A 22,313-nucleotide genomic window follows, 5' to 3' on the forward strand; every position below is an offset into this window, starting at 1 on the left:
TTTTTCAAGTTTAGGATTTTCTTACCAAGTGCTCGAATCTCTCGAAACCTATCCTTATTCAGCTGTCAATAAACCCACCATGGCTCTCTACGTCACACTGCAGTTCAATGAGCTCCAGCTGCAAATGGTCTGGAACAATATCTGTGTCCACGGAGAAAGGTGAGGGAAAATGAGTGATCTCCTTCTCGATAGCTGCAAAATCCAGAGGGCCTTATTTAATCTCTTCAACCGGAGAGAAATATATGATGCCTACCACCTCATTTGCACACTGACATTGCTCTGTGGGAATCTGGTCATGATTTCTTGCAGGGCTAAAAAGTGTGCAGTGTTGGGTTGGGTGACAACAGGACTCTTTCGAACAGTTCCACCTGGGTTCCAAAGGCTTTGATGTGTGAATATAGTTGGCTTATGACTGTGTCTGGTCCCTGGAGCCTGGTGTTGAGGACATTAAGGTGCTTTGTCATATCAACGAGAAACCCCAAATCAGCCAGCCACATAGGATCACTTGGTTCTCGCATAGGTTGTCGATTTTCAGCCAAAACCGCACTGATTTCTTGCTTAAGAGAGTAAAAGTCTGACAGTGAAGAACCCCAATTTATCCATCTCACGTCAGTGTGATAGACAACTCGCTTAGAAACTCTTGGAACTGAGGGTGGCATCGTGCTCTGGAGCGGATATAGTTAATAGCCTTTATCACCGGTTTCATAACATGTTCGTGTTGGAGTGCTTCGCACATAGAACTTGCTGATGAATGATGCAAAGACGTTTTGCAGCTTTTCCCCCTTCTTCACTTTGTTACTTATTAGCGTTGCTCATCCACTTTGTTCGTCAGTCATGGATGGCGCGCAATCTGTAATAATCCCAGAAATTTTACTCCACGGGAGTCTCATGTTATCCATGGCAGTACAAACCGAAAAGAATAAGTCTATTCCTCTCATTTGTTTTTTCAGGCTCTTAAGGTCATAAAAGTCTTCAGTAATGTTCTTTTTGTTGTCCACTCTTTAAAAAAATAATAAGTAACTGAGCAGTGTCTGAGGCATCTGTGATTTCATCGCAAGGTTGCGAAAAAAAGTCAAACTCCTTTCCTCTGACTCTCATTTGTCTTTTGATGTCTGATGACACTTCTTCAATCTTGCGTGCCACAGTTTGATGTGCCAGGCAGACTTTGGCAAACTCTTGCTGCTTCTCAGGACAGATTTTCTTCACCATAGTTATCACGCAGTGTATGATAAATTCACGCTCAATGAAAGTTTGCAATGCTTTGCGATCAGCGCGGCTACCTCATAACTGGCCTTTGTAGCATTCTCATTTGAATCTCAGGCTCTTGGAAAATATTGCTGCTGTGAGACTGAACTAACTTGAAGTTTTTTCAGTTTCTTGCTGCCTTCCGTCCGTATGATCTTGGCATATGTCAGTATGTCTCGTTTGGTAATGTCGTTTGACATTGAACTCTTTAAAAACAGCCACCGTCTCTTTGCAAATGAGGTAGACACAGTTGTTGTGTATTTCAGTGAAGGAATAGTCTAATTTCCACCAGTCCTTGAAGCGTCGGCCCTTACAGTGAACTTTCATTTTTGTTGATTGTCACCATTTTAGAAAATTGAGGGCCAAGAGTACACAGTAGAAAATGTTACCAGCCAATAACTTAACCCATTGTCTATTTAGACAGAAACCGTCTGTTTGGAAAGATTTTTACACCTAGGGGTAGTGCAATGCACACTTCGCTTAACCACTTATTCGATTTACAGAGCCTCGAGAAATGTTCCTCTCCAGATTGTACAAACGAGAGAGGTCTGCTGATAAAATTCTCAGCATCCAAACCTTGCACTTTTGTAGAGAGATCAATGAAATCTCGCTTCAGTACCTCTGATTGCTGCTTGAGAGCATCCAGGGCCCCGGTGTGTATAATGACAGATTTTTACAGTTGGTCCTGATCAGTGATCTCCAGTTTTTTTTTTTTTTTTGACAGATATCAGACACTGTGCCATTAGTAAAACACAGTATTGTACTTTGGTGTTCTTCTCCCTGCAAAAGCGTTTCACATCCTTGATGGCTCCATCACCAACTTTTAATATTTGGGGTCCGAATTTTTTCTTAGATGATTTAATTTCATACCTTTCAGCAGTGGTGGAGGATGAGCATTTTTGGCAAGGGTCTTGTAAAAGTGGCTCAAATCTATTTATAAGTCTGACGTCAATATTTTGCACTGACACATTCTTTTTTCTTGTTCCTTGCTGGAACGGCTGTCCATGGCCGCTCATTTGGTATTGAGGCGGCCCGCAACAGAGGCAAGCCAGATTCCTCAGTAATCTCCTAGTGCTGTTGTGTCTTTCTTTTTAAACGTCCCATATCTTGGGGCTTTACTCCCAGTCAATTCCAGGGAGAGCTGGTGGAGGATCTGTTATTCTTTCTACAGTCCACGTCTGTCCTCGTTGTTGAGCCAGGTGGCTGTCTGTTAGCACACTTCTGCTCACCATTTTGAGATATATGTAGAGTGGTTTCATTCCCAGACTGTCCATTTACATCCACATAGACTTCAAAATTGCAGATTTTCGATTCCAGAATCGACACCCACTGGAGTAGTCCGTGATAGACTTCAGTAGAGAAGGGAGGCATCTTGACGGCTGGTGTGCTAATCAGCAGGCCACGCTCACATATTGCTGAAACAACTGGTTATCCCCCCAAAAAACAAAAAATATAGTCCCACAGATTTAAAAGTATCCAGGAGTCGCTGCTTCTAACAAAAAAAGAAGACAAAAAGTTTATCAGCAAGAAAAAATATCAACAGAGGCAAATCAAACAGAGAAAGAGCAGTGGGGAAAATGTCGGCATTGTACAAGAAGCAATAAAGAGTCTCAGGTTGAATACTGACTCAGATGTCAATTTTTGTCTTGTTGGATCTCAGCGCGGCTTTTGAGATGGTAGATCATATACTGCTGAACAGGTTGGAAAAGTGGGTAGGACTAAAGTTTGTAACCATTGGAAGGGCTCAATCTCAACAAATGGCAATGACCTGTGGGGTCCCTTAAGGATCAGTTCTTGCACCACTCCTGTTCAGCCTGTATCTGCTACTATTGAGTCAGATTCTTCAAAACTTTATTTTTGACTACAGATGACTACAGTTCAATTGAGGTATTAAGTATTGACGTACAAATCACTAAATGGTTTAGGTCCTGAATACATGAAAGAAATGGTAATGAATACAAACACAGTAGTGCGCTGAGATTGACTGAATCAGGTCAAATAATGGATCACAGAGTCCCAAGCAAACAAGGTGAAGCAGCATTTAGCTATTACCCTGGCAAAAAAAATTATAGAACATTTCTAAAGAATTTCTACAAAAACATTCTATAGAAATGTCATAGAACTTTAGGACCCAAGTTCTATAGGAACGCTATAGAAATATTCTACACAAAGGTTATAGAACTTTACCAACTAAGTTTGATTGAACTTTTCGAAAGAAATTCTAGAGAAATATTCTATAGAAATGCAATAGACATTTAGGACCCAGGTTCTATAGAACTGTTCTAAAGAACTTGTTCTCAAGAACAGTTCTATAGAACTGTGTTCTGAAGAAAGTTCTACAGAACTGTTCTAAAGAAGTGAAACAACATTGCTTCAACATTGTATTCGTAAAGTGCATTAACATGACAATCCCACATACAATCAACATTGCCTTACAACATAGAAACAACGTTGCCATGCTACATGGAAAATTGAGCCATTAAAACATAGATTGAAACCTTTATTATGCAGTGTGAAACCAGACAAACTACAGACGATTACAAACAATTGAGTTATTCAGCCCACAGTAACACGTTTAACATTTAGAACAAATAACGTTTTTCTTAAATTATGTTACAAACAAATTAAAACGTAATATTCCACAATGTTAACTTTAACTATGTGTCTCTCATATTTACTGTCCATCCTGGTTCCTCCCGCCCTGTTTCCTACCACTGCCATGGCATCTGTCAGGCGTATATTTCAGGCATGACGTGTCCGCACTTCATACATCACTCAGGGTCCCCTCTTGGTTTCTCAAGACATATTCTGAGTTCAAAATTAAGAGACTTGGTTATTATTACGTCTGGCAAACACTAGAACTATGAGTCTTCCGTCACCTTCTGTTCAAGGACAGTGAAATCGGATATTTTATCTGTACAATCTTGATGTCCTCTTCTTGTCCTGCCCTATGGTCGTGATGCCTGCCGGTGTCCCTTAATGCAGTAAGCAGCATCAGCCTATTTTTTTTTTTTTTTTGGAACCTTGAACAACAACACAGGCACAATGCAAAAGCACAAATGTGGCAAAAAGGTCTCAAGACGAGTTATCCGTAGACATTTTTGGCTTACTTGCTTCTTACATGGGACAACTCTCTGGAAGAATCGTGGAGGCTCATGTTTGGTGGTGGATGACTCGAGGTTGATGGTAGATGTCTTGATTTTGAATGTCTTAAGGTTCTTCATGGTGATAGTGAACCACCTGTTCCACTGCCTAAAATGGTATGAATAAAACAGAATATCATAGTAACAAAGTTAATTTATTGTGCTCTTTGGGACAGATATCTTCTTATAAAGTGCTTTAAACAGAACGTGTATTGACTTTGATGGTCTTGCATGGTAATTACAGCACTGGCGTCACTTTCCGAATCCTCCACTTCAGGTTTTTGGTGCTGTAAAGAAAATAAAATCCAGAAACCACAATGTATGATTTTTTTAACAATTTATTTGTGTGATACAGCTGCAAGTATTTGAACACCCGAGGAAACAAATGTTGATATTTGGTACAGTAGCCTTTGTTTGCAATTACAGAGGTCAAACATTTCCTGTAGTTGTTCACCAAGTTTACACACACTGCAGGAGGGATTTTGGCCCACTACTCCACACAGATCTTCTCCAGATCAGATGGGTGTCTGGGCTGTTGCTGAGAAACACAGAGTTTCATCTCCCTCCAAAGATTTTCTATTAGGTTTCGGTCTGGAGACTGGCTAGGCCATGCCAGAACCTTGATATGCTTCTTACGGAGCAACTCCTTGGTTTTCCTCGCTGTGTGCTTCGGGTCATTGTCATGTTGAAAGACCCAACCACGACTCATCTTCAATGCTCTGACTGAGGGAAAGAGGTTGTTCCCCAAAATCTCACAATACATGGCCTCAGTCATCCTCTCCTTAATACAGTGCAGTTGTCTTGACCCATGTGCAAAAAAACACCCCCAAAGCATGATGCTACCACCGCTATGCTTCACTGGAGGGATGGTGTTCTTGGGATGGAACTCATTCATTTTCCTCCAAACGCGGTTTGTGGAATAATGACAAAATATGTTCCATTTTGGTATCATGTGACCAACAAAACTTCCTCCCATGATTCCTCTGTATCATCCAAATGGTCATTGGCAAACTTAAGACTGACCTTGACATGCTGGTTTAAGCAGTGGAACCTTCCGTGCCACACGTGATTTCAAACCATGACGTCTTACAGTTGCTGCGTATTACCAACAGTTACCTTTGAAATGGTGGTTCCAGCTCTTTTTAGGTCTTTGACCAAGTCCTGTTGTGAAGTCCTGGGCTGATTCGTCACCTAAGAATCATTGAGGCCCCACGAGGTGATATCTTGCATGGGGCTCCACTCTGATTGAGATTGACCATCATGTTTACCTTCTTCCATTTTCTAATGATTCCTCCAACAGTGGACCTTTTTTCACCAAGCTGCTTGGCAATTTCTCTGTAGCCCTTTCCAGCCATGTGGAGTTTTACAATTGTTTTTCTGGTGTCTTTGGACAGCTCTTTGATCTTGGCCATGTTCCAAGTTTGAATGTTACTGATTGTATGGGGTGGAGAGGTGTCTTTATGGAGCTAATGAGCTCACACAGGTGCATCTGATTAAGGTAATACATGTAGTGGAGGTGGACTTTTAAAGACGGACAAACAGGTCTTTGAGGGTCAGAATTCGAGCTGATTGACAGGTGTTACTTAAGGGAGTTAGAGGAAAGGACTTTTTTTCGCTAGCTTGCGACAAAAGCACAGATGCCTCTGACACTGCTGAGTTACTTATTATTTTTTTAAATGAGCGGACAACAAATACTTATTTGCAGCTGTATCACACAACAAAATTTTTAAAAAAATCATACATTATGATTTCTGGATTTTTCTTTTTAGATTATGTCTCTCACAGTGGACATGTATCTATGATGAAAATTTCAGACCCCTCCATGATTTCTCAGTGGGAAAACTTGCAATATAGCAGGGTGTTCAAATACTTATTTTCTTCCCTGTAATTGTTTCATGGTTGATTTATTTGACAATAAAACTTATTTTTTGACAATAAAAACATCCATTCATCCATCCATTTTCTTAGCCGCTTTCCTCACGAGGGGCACGGGAGTGCTGGAGCTATCCCAGCTGTCAATGAGCAGGAGGCAGGGTACACCCTGAACTGGTGGTCAGCCAATCGCAGGGCACATAGAAACAAATCGCCACACTCACAATCACACCTAGGGAAAATATAGAGTGTCCACTTTATGTTGCATGTTTTGGGATGTGGGACGAAACCAGAGTGCCTGGAGAAAACCCATGCAGGCACGGAGTGAACATGCAAACTACACACATACCTGGGACCTCAGAAATGTGAGGCTAATGCTTTTCAGCTTACCCACCGTGCTGCATAATGAAAATAATCTGTCTTAAATTTATAATTATGTTTTGTTCTCCTAGCCCATTCGTGCATGTGTTCTGGGTCCTCCTGCAGTGGGGAAAAGCACTGTGTCCAGACAAATATGTGACTACTACAAGCTCCATCACGTCAGGCTAAATGAGACAATCTCTGAGACCATCTCTCACCTGGTTAGGGTCTCTCCACTTTAAATACAATTCATTGATTTTTTTTCCCCTATTTATGTTAGGAAAACATTACAAAGTGCTATATACCAGAGTCAGATTTTGTAAGGTTGAAGTAAAGTTTTTAAGTATTTTAATTCCTCTGATCTTTTTCTCCATGTCCAGGAATATATGATGAGACACACATTTTCAGATCCAGAGAATGATGACTCAGCAACAGCAACAGAAGCCCAAGAACTGCTGAGTATTATCAATGACAATATGGAGCAGAATGGAGGTACAGACTTGGGGGGTCAATTACTTTGGGAATACAATTACGATAGTTTATTAAACTGTACTCTCATCTATTATATTGTACAGTGTAACTTGCAAAGTCAAATATGCTCCCTGTCATTCGTTGACTTGATTTCATTTCAAACATTCATCCATCTGTTTTCCAACCCACTTATCCTTACAAGGGTCGCTTGAGTGCTGGAGCCCATCCCAGCTAACTTCAGGTGAATGGTGAACAACAGCCTGAACTAATCGTCAGTGAGTCGCAGGGCAATTTCAAAACAATTGCATGTCATCCAAGTGTGAAGTGGGGAGGCTGTGGTTCAATGGCAGCTGTAGCTCAGTAGGTCAAGTAAGTTGTCCAGTAACAGAAGGGGCTGGTTCGAATGCCATCTCTGTGTGTCCTTGGGTAAGACATCTAACCCTAATTTGCTTCTAGTTGACCTGGCAGGTCTTTGCAAGGCAGAAACCTCCCATTGTTGTTTGAACGTGTGTGAAGTTGAGGCTTTGTGGGTGCTTTGGGCACTATCATAGTGGGAATAACTGGACTCATTTCAAAATTTTACAATTTTAAGACAAGTTCAATTAAAACTAGTATGACGTAAAACTGCTCACCCTTTGAAGACAAATGATGGCAAAAATTTTCATTCCTTAATGGAGTTGAAACAGGAAAGGATTTTGTGTGTTTGTGTTACCCAGGTGTCCAATTGCATGTTCAACATGGCATCTGGTTCGTATATTTCAATTATTTATGCATTTATAATGTAATAATTTTGTTGGTCATATCGGTAGAACGATGGATGACAGGTTAGCACATTTAACCTCACAGTTTTGCATGTCCTCCGTGTGCCTTCGTGAGCTCTCTGTTTTCCTCCCCATCCTATAAACATGCATGGTAGGTTAATTGAAAACTGATCTGTGGTACTTTCCTGACAGAAGGAAGAAAGGTCTTGACAGTTGACACAGGACTGTTGGACAGGGTCAGGGGCAGCTATGGTGAAGGATGCCTCTTGAAGTCCACAATCATGTCTACAGGGTTTAGAGTGTTCAACGGCAGATTGTGTTGACCACACCAAAGCTCCAGTCTCGACACTTCCTGTCGCTCTGCAGACTCGTCAACGTCTTTGATGAGGCCAATGACTGTGGTGTCATCTGCAAACTTCAGGAGTTTGCCAGACGGATGCCACAATGTTTTGCTTAACCAGCTACTCTCTTTTCAATTTTCTAAGGGCTAAAATGTCTCCTTTTTATATCTCACTGTCTGGTCAAATCAGACAAAACCTTTCCTGTTTCAGGTGATCCATCCATCCATCCATCCATCTATTTTATAAGACGCTTAACCTGACAAGGGTCGTAGGAGTGCTGGAGCCTATCCCCAGCTGTCATCGGGCAGTAGGCAGTGTACACCCTGAACTGGTTGCCAGGTATTCGCAGAGCACAGAGAGACGAACAACAGTCGCACTCAGAATCGCACCTTAGGGCAATTTAGAGTCTCCAATTAATGTATGTTTTTGGGATGTGGGAGGAAACCGGAATGCCCAGAGAAAACCCACGCAGAAAAGGGGAGAATAGGTGGGGCTGGGATTTGAACCCTGGTCCTCAAAACTGTGAGGTCAACACGCTACAGCTGCTCCACCATACCAGAGCCATATGATAGACATGGAGTGCCCGGAGAAAATCCAGGCAGGCACAGGGAGAACATGAAACTCCACATAGGCGGGCTGGGATTGAAACTGGGTCCCCAGAACTGTGAGGCCAATGCTTTACAGCTGCTTCACCGTAACACCCCCCCCCCCCGCCCATAAGGATCACCAACATTATTTAAATGTGTTAAATGTCACAATAATGAGAGAATTATATATTTTCTTTGAAGTCTGATGTTTACATGCATTTCCTTAGTATCAAGTAGCATTTCATTTGAACTGAATGACTTGGATTAAACATTTTGGGAAACCTTCCTCTAGCTTCGGACAGTACTCTACTGGAATCCTGGCCCATTCCTCCTGACAGAACTGGCATAAGTGTTTGTTGGTTGCCTTGCTCGCACACACCTTTTCATATCTGGCGACAAGTTTTAGATGGGATTCAGATCAGGGATTTGTGATGAGCATGCGAAGACAATGCCTTTGTCATCCTCAAGCCACTTTCACAATTTTGGCAGTATGCTTTAGGGTCATTGTTCATTGGAAGACCAATTTGTGCCCAGGTTTTCCTGGCTTCTTCCTGGCTGATGTCTTGAGATGTTGCCTTAATATCTCCATGTAATGTTCTGTCTTCATGATGTTCATGTATTTTATGAAGAGCTTCAGTTCCTGCTCCAGCAAAATAGGCCAACAATCTGATGCTGCCACCTCCATGCTTCACAGATGGTATGGTATTCTCAGGTCTACAAACTTCCCCCTTTTCCCTCAAGATGTAACATTGGTCATTATGGTCACACAGCTCTTTCCAGAAGTTAAGAACTTTGTGTTGGTGTCTTTTTGCAAACTGTAATCTCTGTTTTTTATGTTTCTTTAGGGGTAATGGCTTCATTTTCTCTGAGTGGGCTTTCAGCCCAGAACTCATTTCACTGTGGTTGACAGGTTTTTACCAGCTTCATTCAGTGTCTTCACAAGGTCTTTAGCGTTTGCTCTGTGGTTGATTCGCACATTTCGGACCAAAAAAGGTTAATCTCTGAGAAACAGAACCCGTCTCCTTCTCGAGCAATGTGATGGCTAGACATTCCCATAATGCTTATACTTATTTATTATTGTTTGAAGAGATGAACGTGGCACCTTATATTGGGGTTCATTCCAGCGGAATTATTGGGACATTTAACAAAATTAAATACTTTTGGTGATCCTGACTGATCTGAAACAGGAGATGTGTAATCTGATTTGACTTCAGACAGTGAGACAAAAATAAGGTGTTTTTTGCACAGTATATGTAAACTTCTGGCATCAACTGTATTTATGTGCACACAGTGAGAACTGAATGTTTTCATAACCCTGAAAATTGTCATGATGTTATATTGCAGGCATTTGTTAAAATTATTTTTTCCAACATTAATATGCATACAGAACCCCGTATTGACAGGGAAAAAAATTAATAATTTAGAGAGGTTGAAGTGGAGGTTGAACCTGAAGTTGAGGAAATTGTTTTGCACGGAAAGGCTAAGGGGGACAGACGAGTGTGTTCACTATGAGGATATTTTGACAGAGAAGCGAGGACATTGACAAGTTTGTTCACTATGAGGATGTTTTTACGGAGAAGTGAGGACATCGACGAGTTTCTTTAACATGAGGAGCTTGTGTGAAGTCATAAAATGTGTTAACTAGTGGGTGATCCCTCACTTCAATGACGTTTGCTTTGAATATTTGTGCAAGATTATTAAAAGCATTCAAGGGCAAACATCCTTGGATTGCTACTGGAGGAAACATTGAAAGTAAAAGTTTGTTTTTTAATTTATAGTTTTATTATTAATTTATTAATTTGAGTGGAATTCAGATGTAAGTAAGTAATGCAGCCCTATGGGGGCACAAGGCATGGCAAGCCTGTTGGTTGGTCTCGAGCCCAAATAAATGCAGAGGGTTGCATCAGGAAGGGCATCCGGTGTAAAACTGTGCCAAACAAATATAAGCTTTCATCTAAAGAATACCATCCCGGATCGGTCACGGCCAGGGTTGACAATGCCCGCCCCTGTCACCGTTAACCTGCAGGGCATTGGTGGAAATTCAGCTACTGACAAAGAAGACAAAGAAGACAAGCAAAACTGATTCATCAGCAGAAGAAGAAGAGGAATGCAAAGAGCCTACAACTGAGTGTTGGGACTTTGAATGTTGGGACTATGACAGGAAAAGCTCAGGAGTTGGTTGACATGATGATTAGGAGAAAGGTTTAGATATTGTGCATCCAAGATAGCTGGTGGAAAGGCAGTAAAGCTAGACGTTTCGGAGGAAGGTTTACATTATTTTGCCATGGAGTAGATGGGAAGAGAAATGCTGTAGGGTTATTTTAAAGGAAGAGCAGTCTAAGAATTTCTTGGAGATGATAAGAATATCAGATTGAGTGATGAGGCTGAAATTTGAAATTGAGGGTCTTATGTATAATGTGATTAGCGGCTATGCCCCACAGGAAGGATGTGACATAGCATTGAAAGAGAAATTCTGTGAAGGAATTAGATGAAGTAGTTCTGAGCATCCCAGACACAGAGGGAGTTGTGATTTGTGCAGATTGTACTGAGGAGAGGCGAAATAAATACATTGAGATGTGATGTTGGACAAAGGTAGAGGTGGCGAAGGCTAAACAAGAGGCATATGACGAGATGTACACCAGGTTGGACACGAAAGAAGGAGAAAAGGATCTCTACAGATTGCCCAGGCAGAGGGATAGAGATGGGAATGATGTGCAGGAGGTAAGGTTGATTAAGGATAGAGATGGAAATGTGTTGACTGGTGCCAGTAGTGTGCTAAAGAGATGGAAAGAATACTTTGAGAAGTTGATGAATGAAGAAAATGAGAGAAGCAAAAGTAGAAGAGGCAAGTGTGAAGCACCAGGAAGTGGCAATGATGAGTAAGGGGGAAGTTAGAAAGGCACTAAAGAGGATGAAAAAAAGGAAAGGCAGTTCGTCCTGATGACATACAGGTGGAGGTATGGAAACAATATGGAGAGGTGGCTGTGGAGTTTTTGACCAACTTATTCAACAGAATACTAGCCAGCGAAAAGATGCCTGAAGAATGGATCCCATTTTTAAGAACAAATGTGATGTGCAAAGCTGTTGGAATTATTGAGGAATAAGGTTGATGAGCCACACAATTAGGTTATAAGAAAGGGTAGTGGAGGCTAGACTCGGGAAAGAAGTAAGTATCTTTCTGTTTGCTGTGGTAATAGATTGGCTGACAGATGAGGTTAGACTGGAATCCCCTTGGACCTTGATGGAGGAACAATTGGGAAGATGGAGGCATGCACTGGAAAGAGGAATAAAGATTATCTGAAGTAAAACAGAATATATGTGCATGAATGAAAGGTGTGGATGTGCAAGAGTGAGGCTCCAGGGAGAAGAGATAGCGAGGGTGGATGACAAAGATGGAAGAAAGAAGGAAGAGTAGAAGAGGCAAGTGTCAAGGATCAGGAAGTGGCAATGATTAGTATGGAGGAAGATAGAAAGGCATTAAGAGGATGAAAAATTTTTGTTCCTGATGACATACCAGTGGAACAATTTGGAGCAGTGGCTGTGGAGGTTTTGACCAACTTATTCAACAGAACACTAACGGACAAGAAAATGCTGAAGAATGTTGGAAACGTGTGCCATTCCCCATTTTTAAGAACAGAGGCCATTTGTAGAGCTGTGGGAACTATAGAGGAATAAAGTTGACGAGCACACAATGAAGTTTTGGGAAAGAGTAGTGGAGGCTTGACTCAGAACAGAAATATCTGTGAGCAACAGTATGGTTTCATGCCTAGAAAGACAACCACAGATGCATTATTGGTTGCCAGTTGGATAATAAGGGTGAGAGGGTGTTCACCCTCATCCTCATCTGTAGAACACCAGCGGCACACTTCTGCACTTAGTTGTGCCGCCAGGTATAATGGCTGGTCGGAGGAGGAAGAGTGAAGCTCCAGGGAGAAGAGATAGCGAAGGTGGATGACTTCAAATACTTGGGGTTAACAATCCAGAGCAATGGTGAGTATGGTAAGGATGTGAGGAAACGGGTCCAAGCAGGTTGGAACAGCATAGCGTAATGTGTCTGGTGTGTTATGTGACGAGGAGTCTCTGCTAGGATGATGGGAAAAGTTTAAAAAACAGTGGTGAAACTGGCCATGTTGTATGGATTAGAGATGGAGGAACTGAAAAAACAACAGGAAGCAGAACTGGAAGTGAGAGGAATGAAGATGTTGAGATTCTCCCTCGGAGTGAGCAGGTTGGATAGGATTAGAAATTAGCTCAATCGAGGGACAGTCAAAGTAGGATGTTTTGGAGACAAGGTTCGAGAGAGCAGACTTCGATAGTTTGGACATATGCAGAGGCGAGAGAGTAAGTACATTGGTAGAAGGGTGCTGGGGATGGCGCTGGCAGGCAAAAGATCAAGAGGAAGACCAAAGAAAAGGTTGTTGGATGTTGCGAGGGACGACATGAGGGCAGTTGGTGTTAGAGAGAAAGATGGAAGAGATAGGCTTAGATGGGAAAAGATGACACGCTGTGGCGACCCCTGATGGGACAAGCCGAAAGGAAAAGAAGAAGTTGTGTGCGTACCTCCACCTCTGAGGACACCATAATGTGGTTTTGCTTGCCACGTACTCAACAGCAAAGGTAATGAACATCATTCTTTATTAATCGTTACATCATGTACACTTTGAATATTTATTTTTAAGATAAATGAACATAATGTATTATTCTTCACATTATGTACACTTTTGATGCTTGTTTTTGACGCTGGGAGTCAGGGATCTTAGAACGGATGAGGATATTTACATGTAAATTGCGTTTCTACTTCCGAAAGTTTCACGTTACGAAACAACTTCCGGAACGGATTAATTTTATAAGTACAGGCACCACTGTCCTGTATATGCCCTGTGAGTGACTGGTGACCAGTACAGGCTGTACCCCACCCCTGCCAGATTAAGCTTTCATTGGATAGGAGGTATTGAGGATGTGGATGGATGGATGGATGGATGGATGGATGGATGGATGGATGGATGGATGGATGGATGGATGGATGGATGGATGGATGGATGGATGGATGGATGGATGGATGGATGGATGGATGGATGGATGGATGGATGGATGGATGGATTTTAAGATGCCTACTTGGAATGGAATTAAATCTGACATCTTTTCCTTCACTGGTAACCTTCTGTGGTGGCAAACCAGAGAAAAATTGTCGTAAATCATTTTGATGATCTCATGAGTAGCATGTGATAGGATTTGACATTTTGATAGGATGAAATTTCAAGTTTGAGGAATATTTTTTCTTTTATGGATTTTATATTAAATTGAATTATTTGTAATAATTAAATCCTGGGTCAAACGGTTATCATAAATCCTAATATCAGCAATGTTATTAACAAAATTAATGAGAAAACATTGTGATGGATACTGCCAATGAACACGGGGGAAAAAGTGTGAACATTCAGATTAAATGATGGGACAAGTTTTGCTTATGATCTTAACGCAAGGAACTGGATATGTGGTGCCTTTTAGCACAGCAGTCAAAATTCCCAAGCAATAGCACTTTGTCCACTGCTTGTGTGTTTCACAAACCAATCTTTTCAATCTTGATTTTTAATTTAAATTTACTTATAGGATCCCCAGTGTTTTACAATGACATGTTTATTCTCTCAGTCATATCTTTGCCATTAGGTTATTTGGATGACCAGATGTTGGTGAAGGTAATGATGGATAAACTAATTTCTAACCCCTGCAAAAACCAAGGCTTTGTGCTGGATGGATTTCCAAAGACATATGAACAAGCAAAAGAACTTTTTCATGGTAACAAAATCAAAGACGATTATTATTAGATTATTATTCCCATAATTGCCTACACACACACACTTAAAAATGTATTTCCAACTGTATTTCTTGTTTTTAGTTGATGAACATGAATCAGATGAAAGAACACCAATTTCCTTGTCCAACAAGAAGATAATGCCAGGTTTGACTGCCAAGAACTTTGCCATATTTGTTTGTCATTCAAGTGCAACATTCTATAGTATATACAGTATTTCATGCACAATACAAACATGACATAATTTTCATGAATATAGTTTGTTTTCAAGTTATTTTCTTTATCCTTCTATTGTTATTATATTATATTTATACACATTATAAATCAACACAGCCATTTACTGTCTAATGTTTTGCAATATTTTCTGTGTGTTTCATACAGAGTTTGTTTTTATTCTTGATGCATCAGATTCGTTGCTGAAAGATCGTGTTATGAACCTCCCTGAGAAGTTGGTGCAGGAACACAAATATGAGCAGGAGCACTTCTTGCAAATATTAGCCAAATACAGAGAGAAAAACATGGAAGAAGAAAGTGTTGTCAATTACTTGGAAGAGTTGGACATCAACCCATTATTAATTGGTAACAGCCTTTCATAAGACTTTTTAAGCCATCAATATAATTTCCTTTGTGGCTTTTTGTAGTTATTTAATCCCTTTGTTAGCTGCCATATGCTTGTTACTTGTCGTTAAAAAAATACAGGTGAAGTAACACCTATAATAATATTACTTGAAGGTGAAGTAACTACAGGTAGTTCTCGGGTTAAGAAGGTCTCCACCTAAAACGTTTTGACTTTACGACACCCCTGTCTTCTCAGCCATAATGGCCCCATCACCATAGTGTTTCTGCTTTGCTCATGCATATTCATTATCTGTGTTTGTGCGTTGGGAGTTTATTTGCCCTTTTCGTCCACCTTTTTACACATTATGGCCCAAAAGAAGAAAGCTTTAGTTTTTGTTTATTTTTAGCAATGCTGGTCCAGCCGAAAGAAAAGCAATGACTGCAGAAACGAAGCTTAACATCATAAAAAAAAAAAATGGAGAAAGGATTAACACCGACGGACATGATGGACATAGAGATTTCGGTTTAAGTCGAATGACCCTGATGATATTATTATGAAGGACAAAGCCCGCATTTTAGCGCATGTGAGAGGTTTCGCCCCAATGAGGAATACAGCGATCACGAAGCAACTTTTTTTCTAAAGAAAAAAAAACTAAGCAACGTTCTTTGATCATTGCCGAGATGGAAAGATTACTGTCAGGTTTACCCACAAGACATTCATTAAACAAGACAAAAAGGAAGCATTCATTAAACAGGACAAAAAAAGAAGCAAAGACATTTGTTCAAGTAGGACAGCTTGCAAGGAGAGCGGAGAGGAACTGTCTCATACAATTCACCACTGCACTCTCTGATTATCCTCTCCTCAGCACCTCTATTTACATGGTTTCAAAACACCCCTTATTTACATGGATGTTACAAAAAGGAGAAGGGGAGCAAAACATAGTTGGAAACAAAGTGTACTTTTTTTTCATGTGTGTGGAAGATTGCTGAGTACATGGGTGGTCATCATTTCTTTAACAGAAAACAGGTGCGCCTGGTTCCCACAATGCTGATGATTAGATGTTCTTGTTCTTGTGCTATCTCCTGCAAAGCGGCTGTCACGTTATCTAGAGGAGAGCAAAGCATTTCTTTATTGGAAGCAGGTGGATGATAATTATATTCACAATTATTGCTTCATTTCCCCCCTGTTTATCATACATTTGCTACCACGTTATGTAGAGCAAAGCAAAGAATTCTTCATTGCAGGCAGAAACAGTTACTTAATTGGAGCAGAGCAAAGCATTCTTCATTGCAGGCAGAAACAGTTTCTTAATTGGAGCAGAGCAAAGCTACACTTGGAGGAAAATATAGCACTAATAACTTGTAATCTTCTGGATTAGAGAAGAGATCTGGAAGAGAGGTCATAACGTCATCATCGTGGTCAACAATATCACTGTCATTACCTTGTTGTGCCAATCGTGGATATATTTCTGACAATTTTGAATTTGTCGGGGCAATAGCAGTGGTTATAAGTCGGTTCAAGGAATACTCCGCTGAACAATAAAAAGCCTTCACCGCTGTTCTGCCGCCTTCATACATGTCCTGTACTATTCTAACATTTCTCCGCCACACCTCACTTGCGCATGCAGTTCCAGAGTTCCTCTCTTGGTACTCTGTCATAGGCTTTCTCTAGGTCTACATAGATACAATGTAGCTCCTTCAGACCTTCTCTGTACTTTTCCATGAGACTCCTCAAGGCAAATAGGGTGGTACTCTGCCTCTCTGAATACCTTTGTATTATTCCAGTCTTCTGGGAGCTCCTCCTGACCATCTAGAGCCTGTTTCCCCTCTTTCCGAAAGACTACACAACATTCTTCCTTTCTCAACTTCCACCAACTGATTCTCTGCGCTACCTTTGTCTTCTTAATCTTCTTACCCGCTACCAGAGTCATCTTACACACCACCATCCTTTGCTGTCGAGCCACACTCTCCTCCACCAATACCTTACAAAACATGGTAACATCTTTCAGTCTGCACAAAATATAATCCACCTGTCTGCTTCTACCTCCACTCTTGGAGGTCATTCTATGTTCCTGTCTTTTCTGGAAACAAGTGTTCACCACTGCTAATTCCATACTTTTTGCAAAGTCCACCACCATCTGCCCCTCATAGTTCCTTTTCTGAATGCCATACTGACCCCACCCCATACAATCTGTTAGACTCAAATTTGTAACATGGCCAAGACCAAAGAGCTGTCCAAAGACACCAGAGACAAAATTGCACAAGTCCACAGAGCTGGGAAGGGCTATGGAGAAATTGCCAAAGCAGCTTGGTGAAAAAAGGTCCACTCTTGGAGCAATCATTAGAAAATTAATCATGTCACTTAAGGACCGTTCCATTTACTCCTAGCCATGTTTCAAACTTGTTCCACAGTACATTTTGATCTACTGAAGCCGCACTGAGATGCAACAAGACCAAAATTAACATCTGTCCTGAGTCAGTATTCAACCTTTATATCATTTAGCACATTGATAAGAGCAGATTCTGTACTGTGATGAGTTCGGAAACATGATTGAAATTTGTCAAAATGCCCATTTAAATTCAAGAAATTGTTGAGTTGATTAAAAATAGCTTTCTCAAGAATCATATCTATGAAAGGGAGATTTGAGATGGGTCTATATTGCCAACATGGAATCGTCCAGTGCTCTTTTTTTAAAAGAGGTTTAACAGCAACTACTTTAAAAGTTTTCGGAAACATGTCAGACTGAAGTGAGCAATTGATTATTTGGTGCAAATCAGCTAGCAGTGAAGTCACAATAGTTTTGAAAAGTGAGATGGCATTGAGTTGAGACAGCTTGTTGTTGTTGTTTCAGCTGCTGAATAGTTTTCTCTCCAGTTTTTTGGTCAATTGTATAAAAAACAGACAAGCTAATGGAGTTTTACCTGAGTGGCTTCGGATGTAAAATCATTTTGTCATTATGCTGATTTGTGCTGACATTTGACCTGATGGATTGTATTTTTCACTAAAATAACAGGCAAACTCATTGCATTTGCTGGCTGTTACAAGTTCTGGATCTATCTAGGGGTTGTGAGCTTTTCAACCACAACAAACATATTGTTGAGGTTCTTTTTGATGATTTCAGAAACTCTTTTAACTCTTGCTTAAAATTACAAAGACACTATCTTTAGAGGTCATAGTGAGCATGTTGGATAGGATTAGAAATGAGCTCATTAGAGGGACAGCCAAAGTTGATATTTTGGAAACAACGTTATAGAGGGCTGACTTCGATGGTTTGGACATGTTCAGAGGCGAGAGAGTGAGTATATTGGTAGAAGGGTGCTGAGGATGGAGCTGCCAGGCAAAAGAGCGAGAGGAAGATCAAAGAGAATGTTGATGGATGTGGTTAGGGAAGACATGAGGGCAGTTGGGGTAGGAGGGGAAGATGCAGGAGACTGGCTAAGATGGAAAAAGATGACATGCTGTGCCGACCCCAACGGGACAAGCCAAAAGGAAAAGTAGAAGAGTCAATTTGGAGTTTAGTTTTTCTCGCTTGCATTCTGATTTTGTATACTTTTATTTAGTGCTCTGGACAATCATTGTGCTCCTCCACTGAGTTCTAGGTCGCCTCAGGAAGGTTTTAGTTTTAACAGGAGCGACAGCATTCATGGCATTTGTGATTGTCGAGGTGAAATTGGTCAAAGATTCATCAACTGTCTCAGCATTCACAGTCTGTGGCACAGCCACAGTGTCCATAACATTAGTGACAGTAGTCTGATTTATATACCTTTTCCTAATAGACATCGAGGTTTTCTGAACGTTTGGAAGCATCTGTCATTTAAAAAAAATACACAAAAATGGTCCGAAATAGCCATATCCTTAATGTCAATCAAGAGAATTTCAACATCCTTAGAGATGACCAGGTCTAACATGTAACCTTGAGTGTGAGTTGGACTCTTAATGTGTTGAGAGAGGTCAAATGTGTCTTGAATTGCAGAAAGTTCTTTGGATGTTTTTTCCATGTTATTGTCAAAAAGTTGTTAAAGTCCCCTGTTATGACAAAATAGTTGTAGTCAGGTCAAGTAATTGACAGCAGTTCTGAAAAATCCTCCATAAATTTTCCATTGTATCTTGGAGGACACAATGGTTTTATAGACTCATGTTTTATTCTCACTAAGGTGGAAGTTCTACTTTTTTGTCCCTTATCTATTTGACCAGGTTTCTGTCTCGTGTAATTACAGGGATGAAAAATGTCTGATCTTCATAGGGGTCTGAGTTATTCACCTTTCAGTGGTGGTGGAGGATGAGCATTCTTGGTCATTGTGTTGTAAAGGTGGCTCAAATCTACTTGTCTGACGTCAATATTTTGCACTGACTCACATTCTTTTTTTTATTGTTCTTTGCTGTAACGACCATCCATGGCCGCTCACTTGGTGGTGACGCAACCCGCAACACAGGCCAGTCAAATTCCTCCTGGTGCTGTTGTGTCTTCCTTTTTAAATGTGTAAATTCCAGGGAGAGCACACAGTCAATGTTTGTCCTCATTTTTGGGCTAGGTGGCTGTTTGTTAGCACACCTCTGATCACCATTTTGAGACATCGATAGAGTGGTTTCATTCCCCAAATATCCATTTACATCCACATAGACTCCAAGACGCCACATTTTCGATTCCAGAATTGACACCCTCTGCAGTAGTTCGTGATAGTCCTCAGTAGAGAAGGGAGACATCTTGTTTTAGGCAAGACTGGCCAGCCTTTGTGGAGAGACAATTGGTAATTACAAAATTTCAATGATGAAATACTCAAATATAAAGTGCCTCTTCGAAACACGCCTTACTGTGTTTGCATCACAATATCCTGTGGGGGACAGCAGGAAGAAAGCAAATCAAGAGCTACTATCCTGAGTCCAAGTTACTCAGCAGCAAATCTGTGTTCGGACCCAACAAGGTGAATGGAATTCAGATAGCTTTTTGCTGGTGTTTTAGAAATTCTGAGAAACAGAAAGCCATTCACAGATGAAGAGTATGCCAAAACATTCATGCTTGATGTTGCTAAGAAACTTTTAAAACTTTTCGCATAAAGACAAGATAATCAAACAAGTAAATGACATGCCTTTGTCGCCAAGAACTGTTCACCATTGTACCATCGTGAAGACTAATCAAATTGAATTATGTTCATGATTAACGGATAGAAGTCTCAACACTTGCATGAAGCTTATTCTAACGACGTATGAAACTATCAGCAAAACTGTTGCAGCACCAGATGTTGCATTCACGGTAAGAAATATTTTTGTCATCATTGGTTTGCAACATCACAACTATGTTATTTAAAAGAATTCAGAGACTTATTGTACTCTAAAAATGTTGGTCTTACGTAAATGAACAGTTAGTTTTTAAAATATTGCTTGGCTCTTTTGAAATTACATTTCAAAATATTAATTACATTTTTCATCAATTAATTAATTAAATAAATCCAGGTTGAAAACTCTTCTTTTTTGTCATACATTTTGGGGGATTTCCACTTTTTAATATTACTTAATCTGTAGGCGGTTTTGTCTTTTTTTTAATGTGTATATTTTTGTCATTTTTACTCTTTTTATCCCATTTTAAAAGTTGTATCTCTTTGTTTTCAAATACTTTTAATCATCTAAAGCACATTAAGATACCTCGTGTATGAAATGCGCTACAGTAATCCCTCTCTACTTCACAGCTCACCTACCGTGGATTCAGTGCATCGTTGATTTCTGACCCCCCCCCCCCTAAAAAAAAATAGCCGGATCACTATGTACTAATGTGCTATCCTCAGAGTGACAACATGGACCAATGAAGCAAAAAAAATAATAATACAAAGCAAAACCAAAAACGCCAGCATACATTAGTACACTACTGCAGCAGGAAGCCGCATTGATAGGGTATAATGCAGCATCCCCAGCAAGATGACATGGACCAATGAAGCAAAAATACATAAATAAAATGCCGGCATACATTAGTACAGTACTGTAGCGTGAAGCCGCATTGATAGGGTATAAGGCAGCATCCTCACCAAGACGACAAGGAGCTTTGAAGCAAAAGAAGAAAAAAAAACGGAATTCACCCCTACTTCGTGGTTTTTCACTTTTTGGAAGTGGGTCTGGGACCAATTAACCGTGAGAAATGAGGGATTACTGCAAACAAATAAATCTGCTTTTCTTTTCTTTGCTCTCTCAGCCTAAAAGGTTGCCGACCCGTACCTTAGGCAGTAAATGATCTGATTTGATCTTTATCTTTGAGCTTGATGATCAAATCTGACCTTTGCAATTGTCTAGTCATTTCAAACTTAATGCCAAGCCTTCCATGAGGAAATTCCAAATTTTGAAAATTCTCTGGAATAATTTAATTGATGAGGAAGTTTTTTAACCTGATTGTCACGTCCCATCGGAACGGGAGTAGGACCCAAATGCAGGACTCGGACGATGCAAGGTAGTTCGGGGAGAAACATTTATTATTTCGTCGTCAGGGATCGGGCAGGCAGTCAGGTGCAGCAGCGGTAGTTGGGACCTCGGGCGAAGAGAGCAGGTGAGCGGGCAGGCAGGGTCAGGACACAGGAGAACGATCAAAGCAGGCAGAAGTGTCAAAGGAGTCAGGCTTACGGGGTTGGTCGGAGAACAGGCGAAGGTCGGTACACACCGGTTGTCGATCAGGGATACGGGAGTACTCGAACGGGACATGAACCTCAACGAACTGGCGGCGACCAGTCGTCATCGGGGTCATAAAAATACATGGACTAATCAGCCCGCATGAGGCGCAGGTGTGCGCCTCCCAATCAGCGCAACCACGCGGACACCCGCACAGCCCGGGCTGGAGCTGCAGGATCTTGACAGTACCCCCCCTCAAAGGTACGGCTCCCAGACGTGCCTAAACGAAAGAAACAGACAGTAAGTAACACAGGCAGGGGTGGGCGGAAGGGGGGTCTGGAGGAGGGCACCCCCCCCCGAACCCCAGTCTGGTGGCCATCCAGGCCACCAAACGCAAGGCATCCGGGTGGACAGGTCAGGAGGACGACCCGGACGCCAAGCACCAGGGTCCCCATGGAGCGATTCGGGCGGACGACCTCTGTAAGGAACCAAACTGCGAAGCAGGAACCAGCTCGAGGCAGGCAACTGCTCCGGACGAGAACCTCCCACGCCGTGGTTGCGAGACAACCACGGA

The 22,313-nt window shown here is 41.2% G+C and overlaps 1 protein-coding gene and 1 long non-coding RNA gene across 11 annotated transcripts in view; one reads left to right on the forward strand and one right to left on the reverse strand.

Moving 5' to 3' along the window:
- Positions 1 to 22,313, forward strand: part of ak7b (adenylate kinase 7b) — a 170,402-nt gene that overhangs the window by 111,071 nt on the left and 37,018 nt on the right. For 8 of the 10 annotated variants that reach the window (XR_009798358.1, XM_061843135.1, XM_061843129.1 and 5 more), the window contains 5 exons: positions 6,713 to 6,841; positions 7,001 to 7,112; positions 14,430 to 14,576; positions 14,677 to 14,739; positions 14,974 to 15,171. Coding sequence is in view for 9 of the 10 variants with exons in the window: in XM_061843135.1 (XP_061699119.1) it covers positions 6,713 to 6,841; positions 7,001 to 7,112; positions 14,430 to 14,576; positions 14,677 to 14,739; positions 14,974 to 15,171 (649 nt within the window). In the remaining variant the exon portion in view is untranslated. The remainder of the gene's footprint in view (positions 1 to 6,712; positions 6,842 to 7,000; positions 7,113 to 14,429; positions 14,577 to 14,676; positions 14,740 to 14,973; positions 15,172 to 22,313) is intronic. The other 2 variants (XM_061843131.1, XM_061843130.1) reach the window with 2 other exon arrangements.
- On the reverse strand, positions 4,463 to 22,008 carry LOC133512988 (uncharacterized). The gene is made up of 3 exons (XR_009798359.1): positions 21,523 to 22,008; positions 4,606 to 4,675; positions 4,463 to 4,497 (listed from the first exon to the last, which is right to left on the reverse strand). It is a non-coding gene; the product is annotated as an uncharacterized LOC133512988 (long non-coding RNA).

This window comes from Syngnathoides biaculeatus, chromosome 15, assembly GCF_019802595.1.
Source record: "Syngnathoides biaculeatus isolate LvHL_M chromosome 15, ASM1980259v1, whole genome shotgun sequence".
Lineage (NCBI taxonomy): Eukaryota > Metazoa > Chordata > Actinopteri > Syngnathiformes > Syngnathidae > Syngnathoides > Syngnathoides biaculeatus.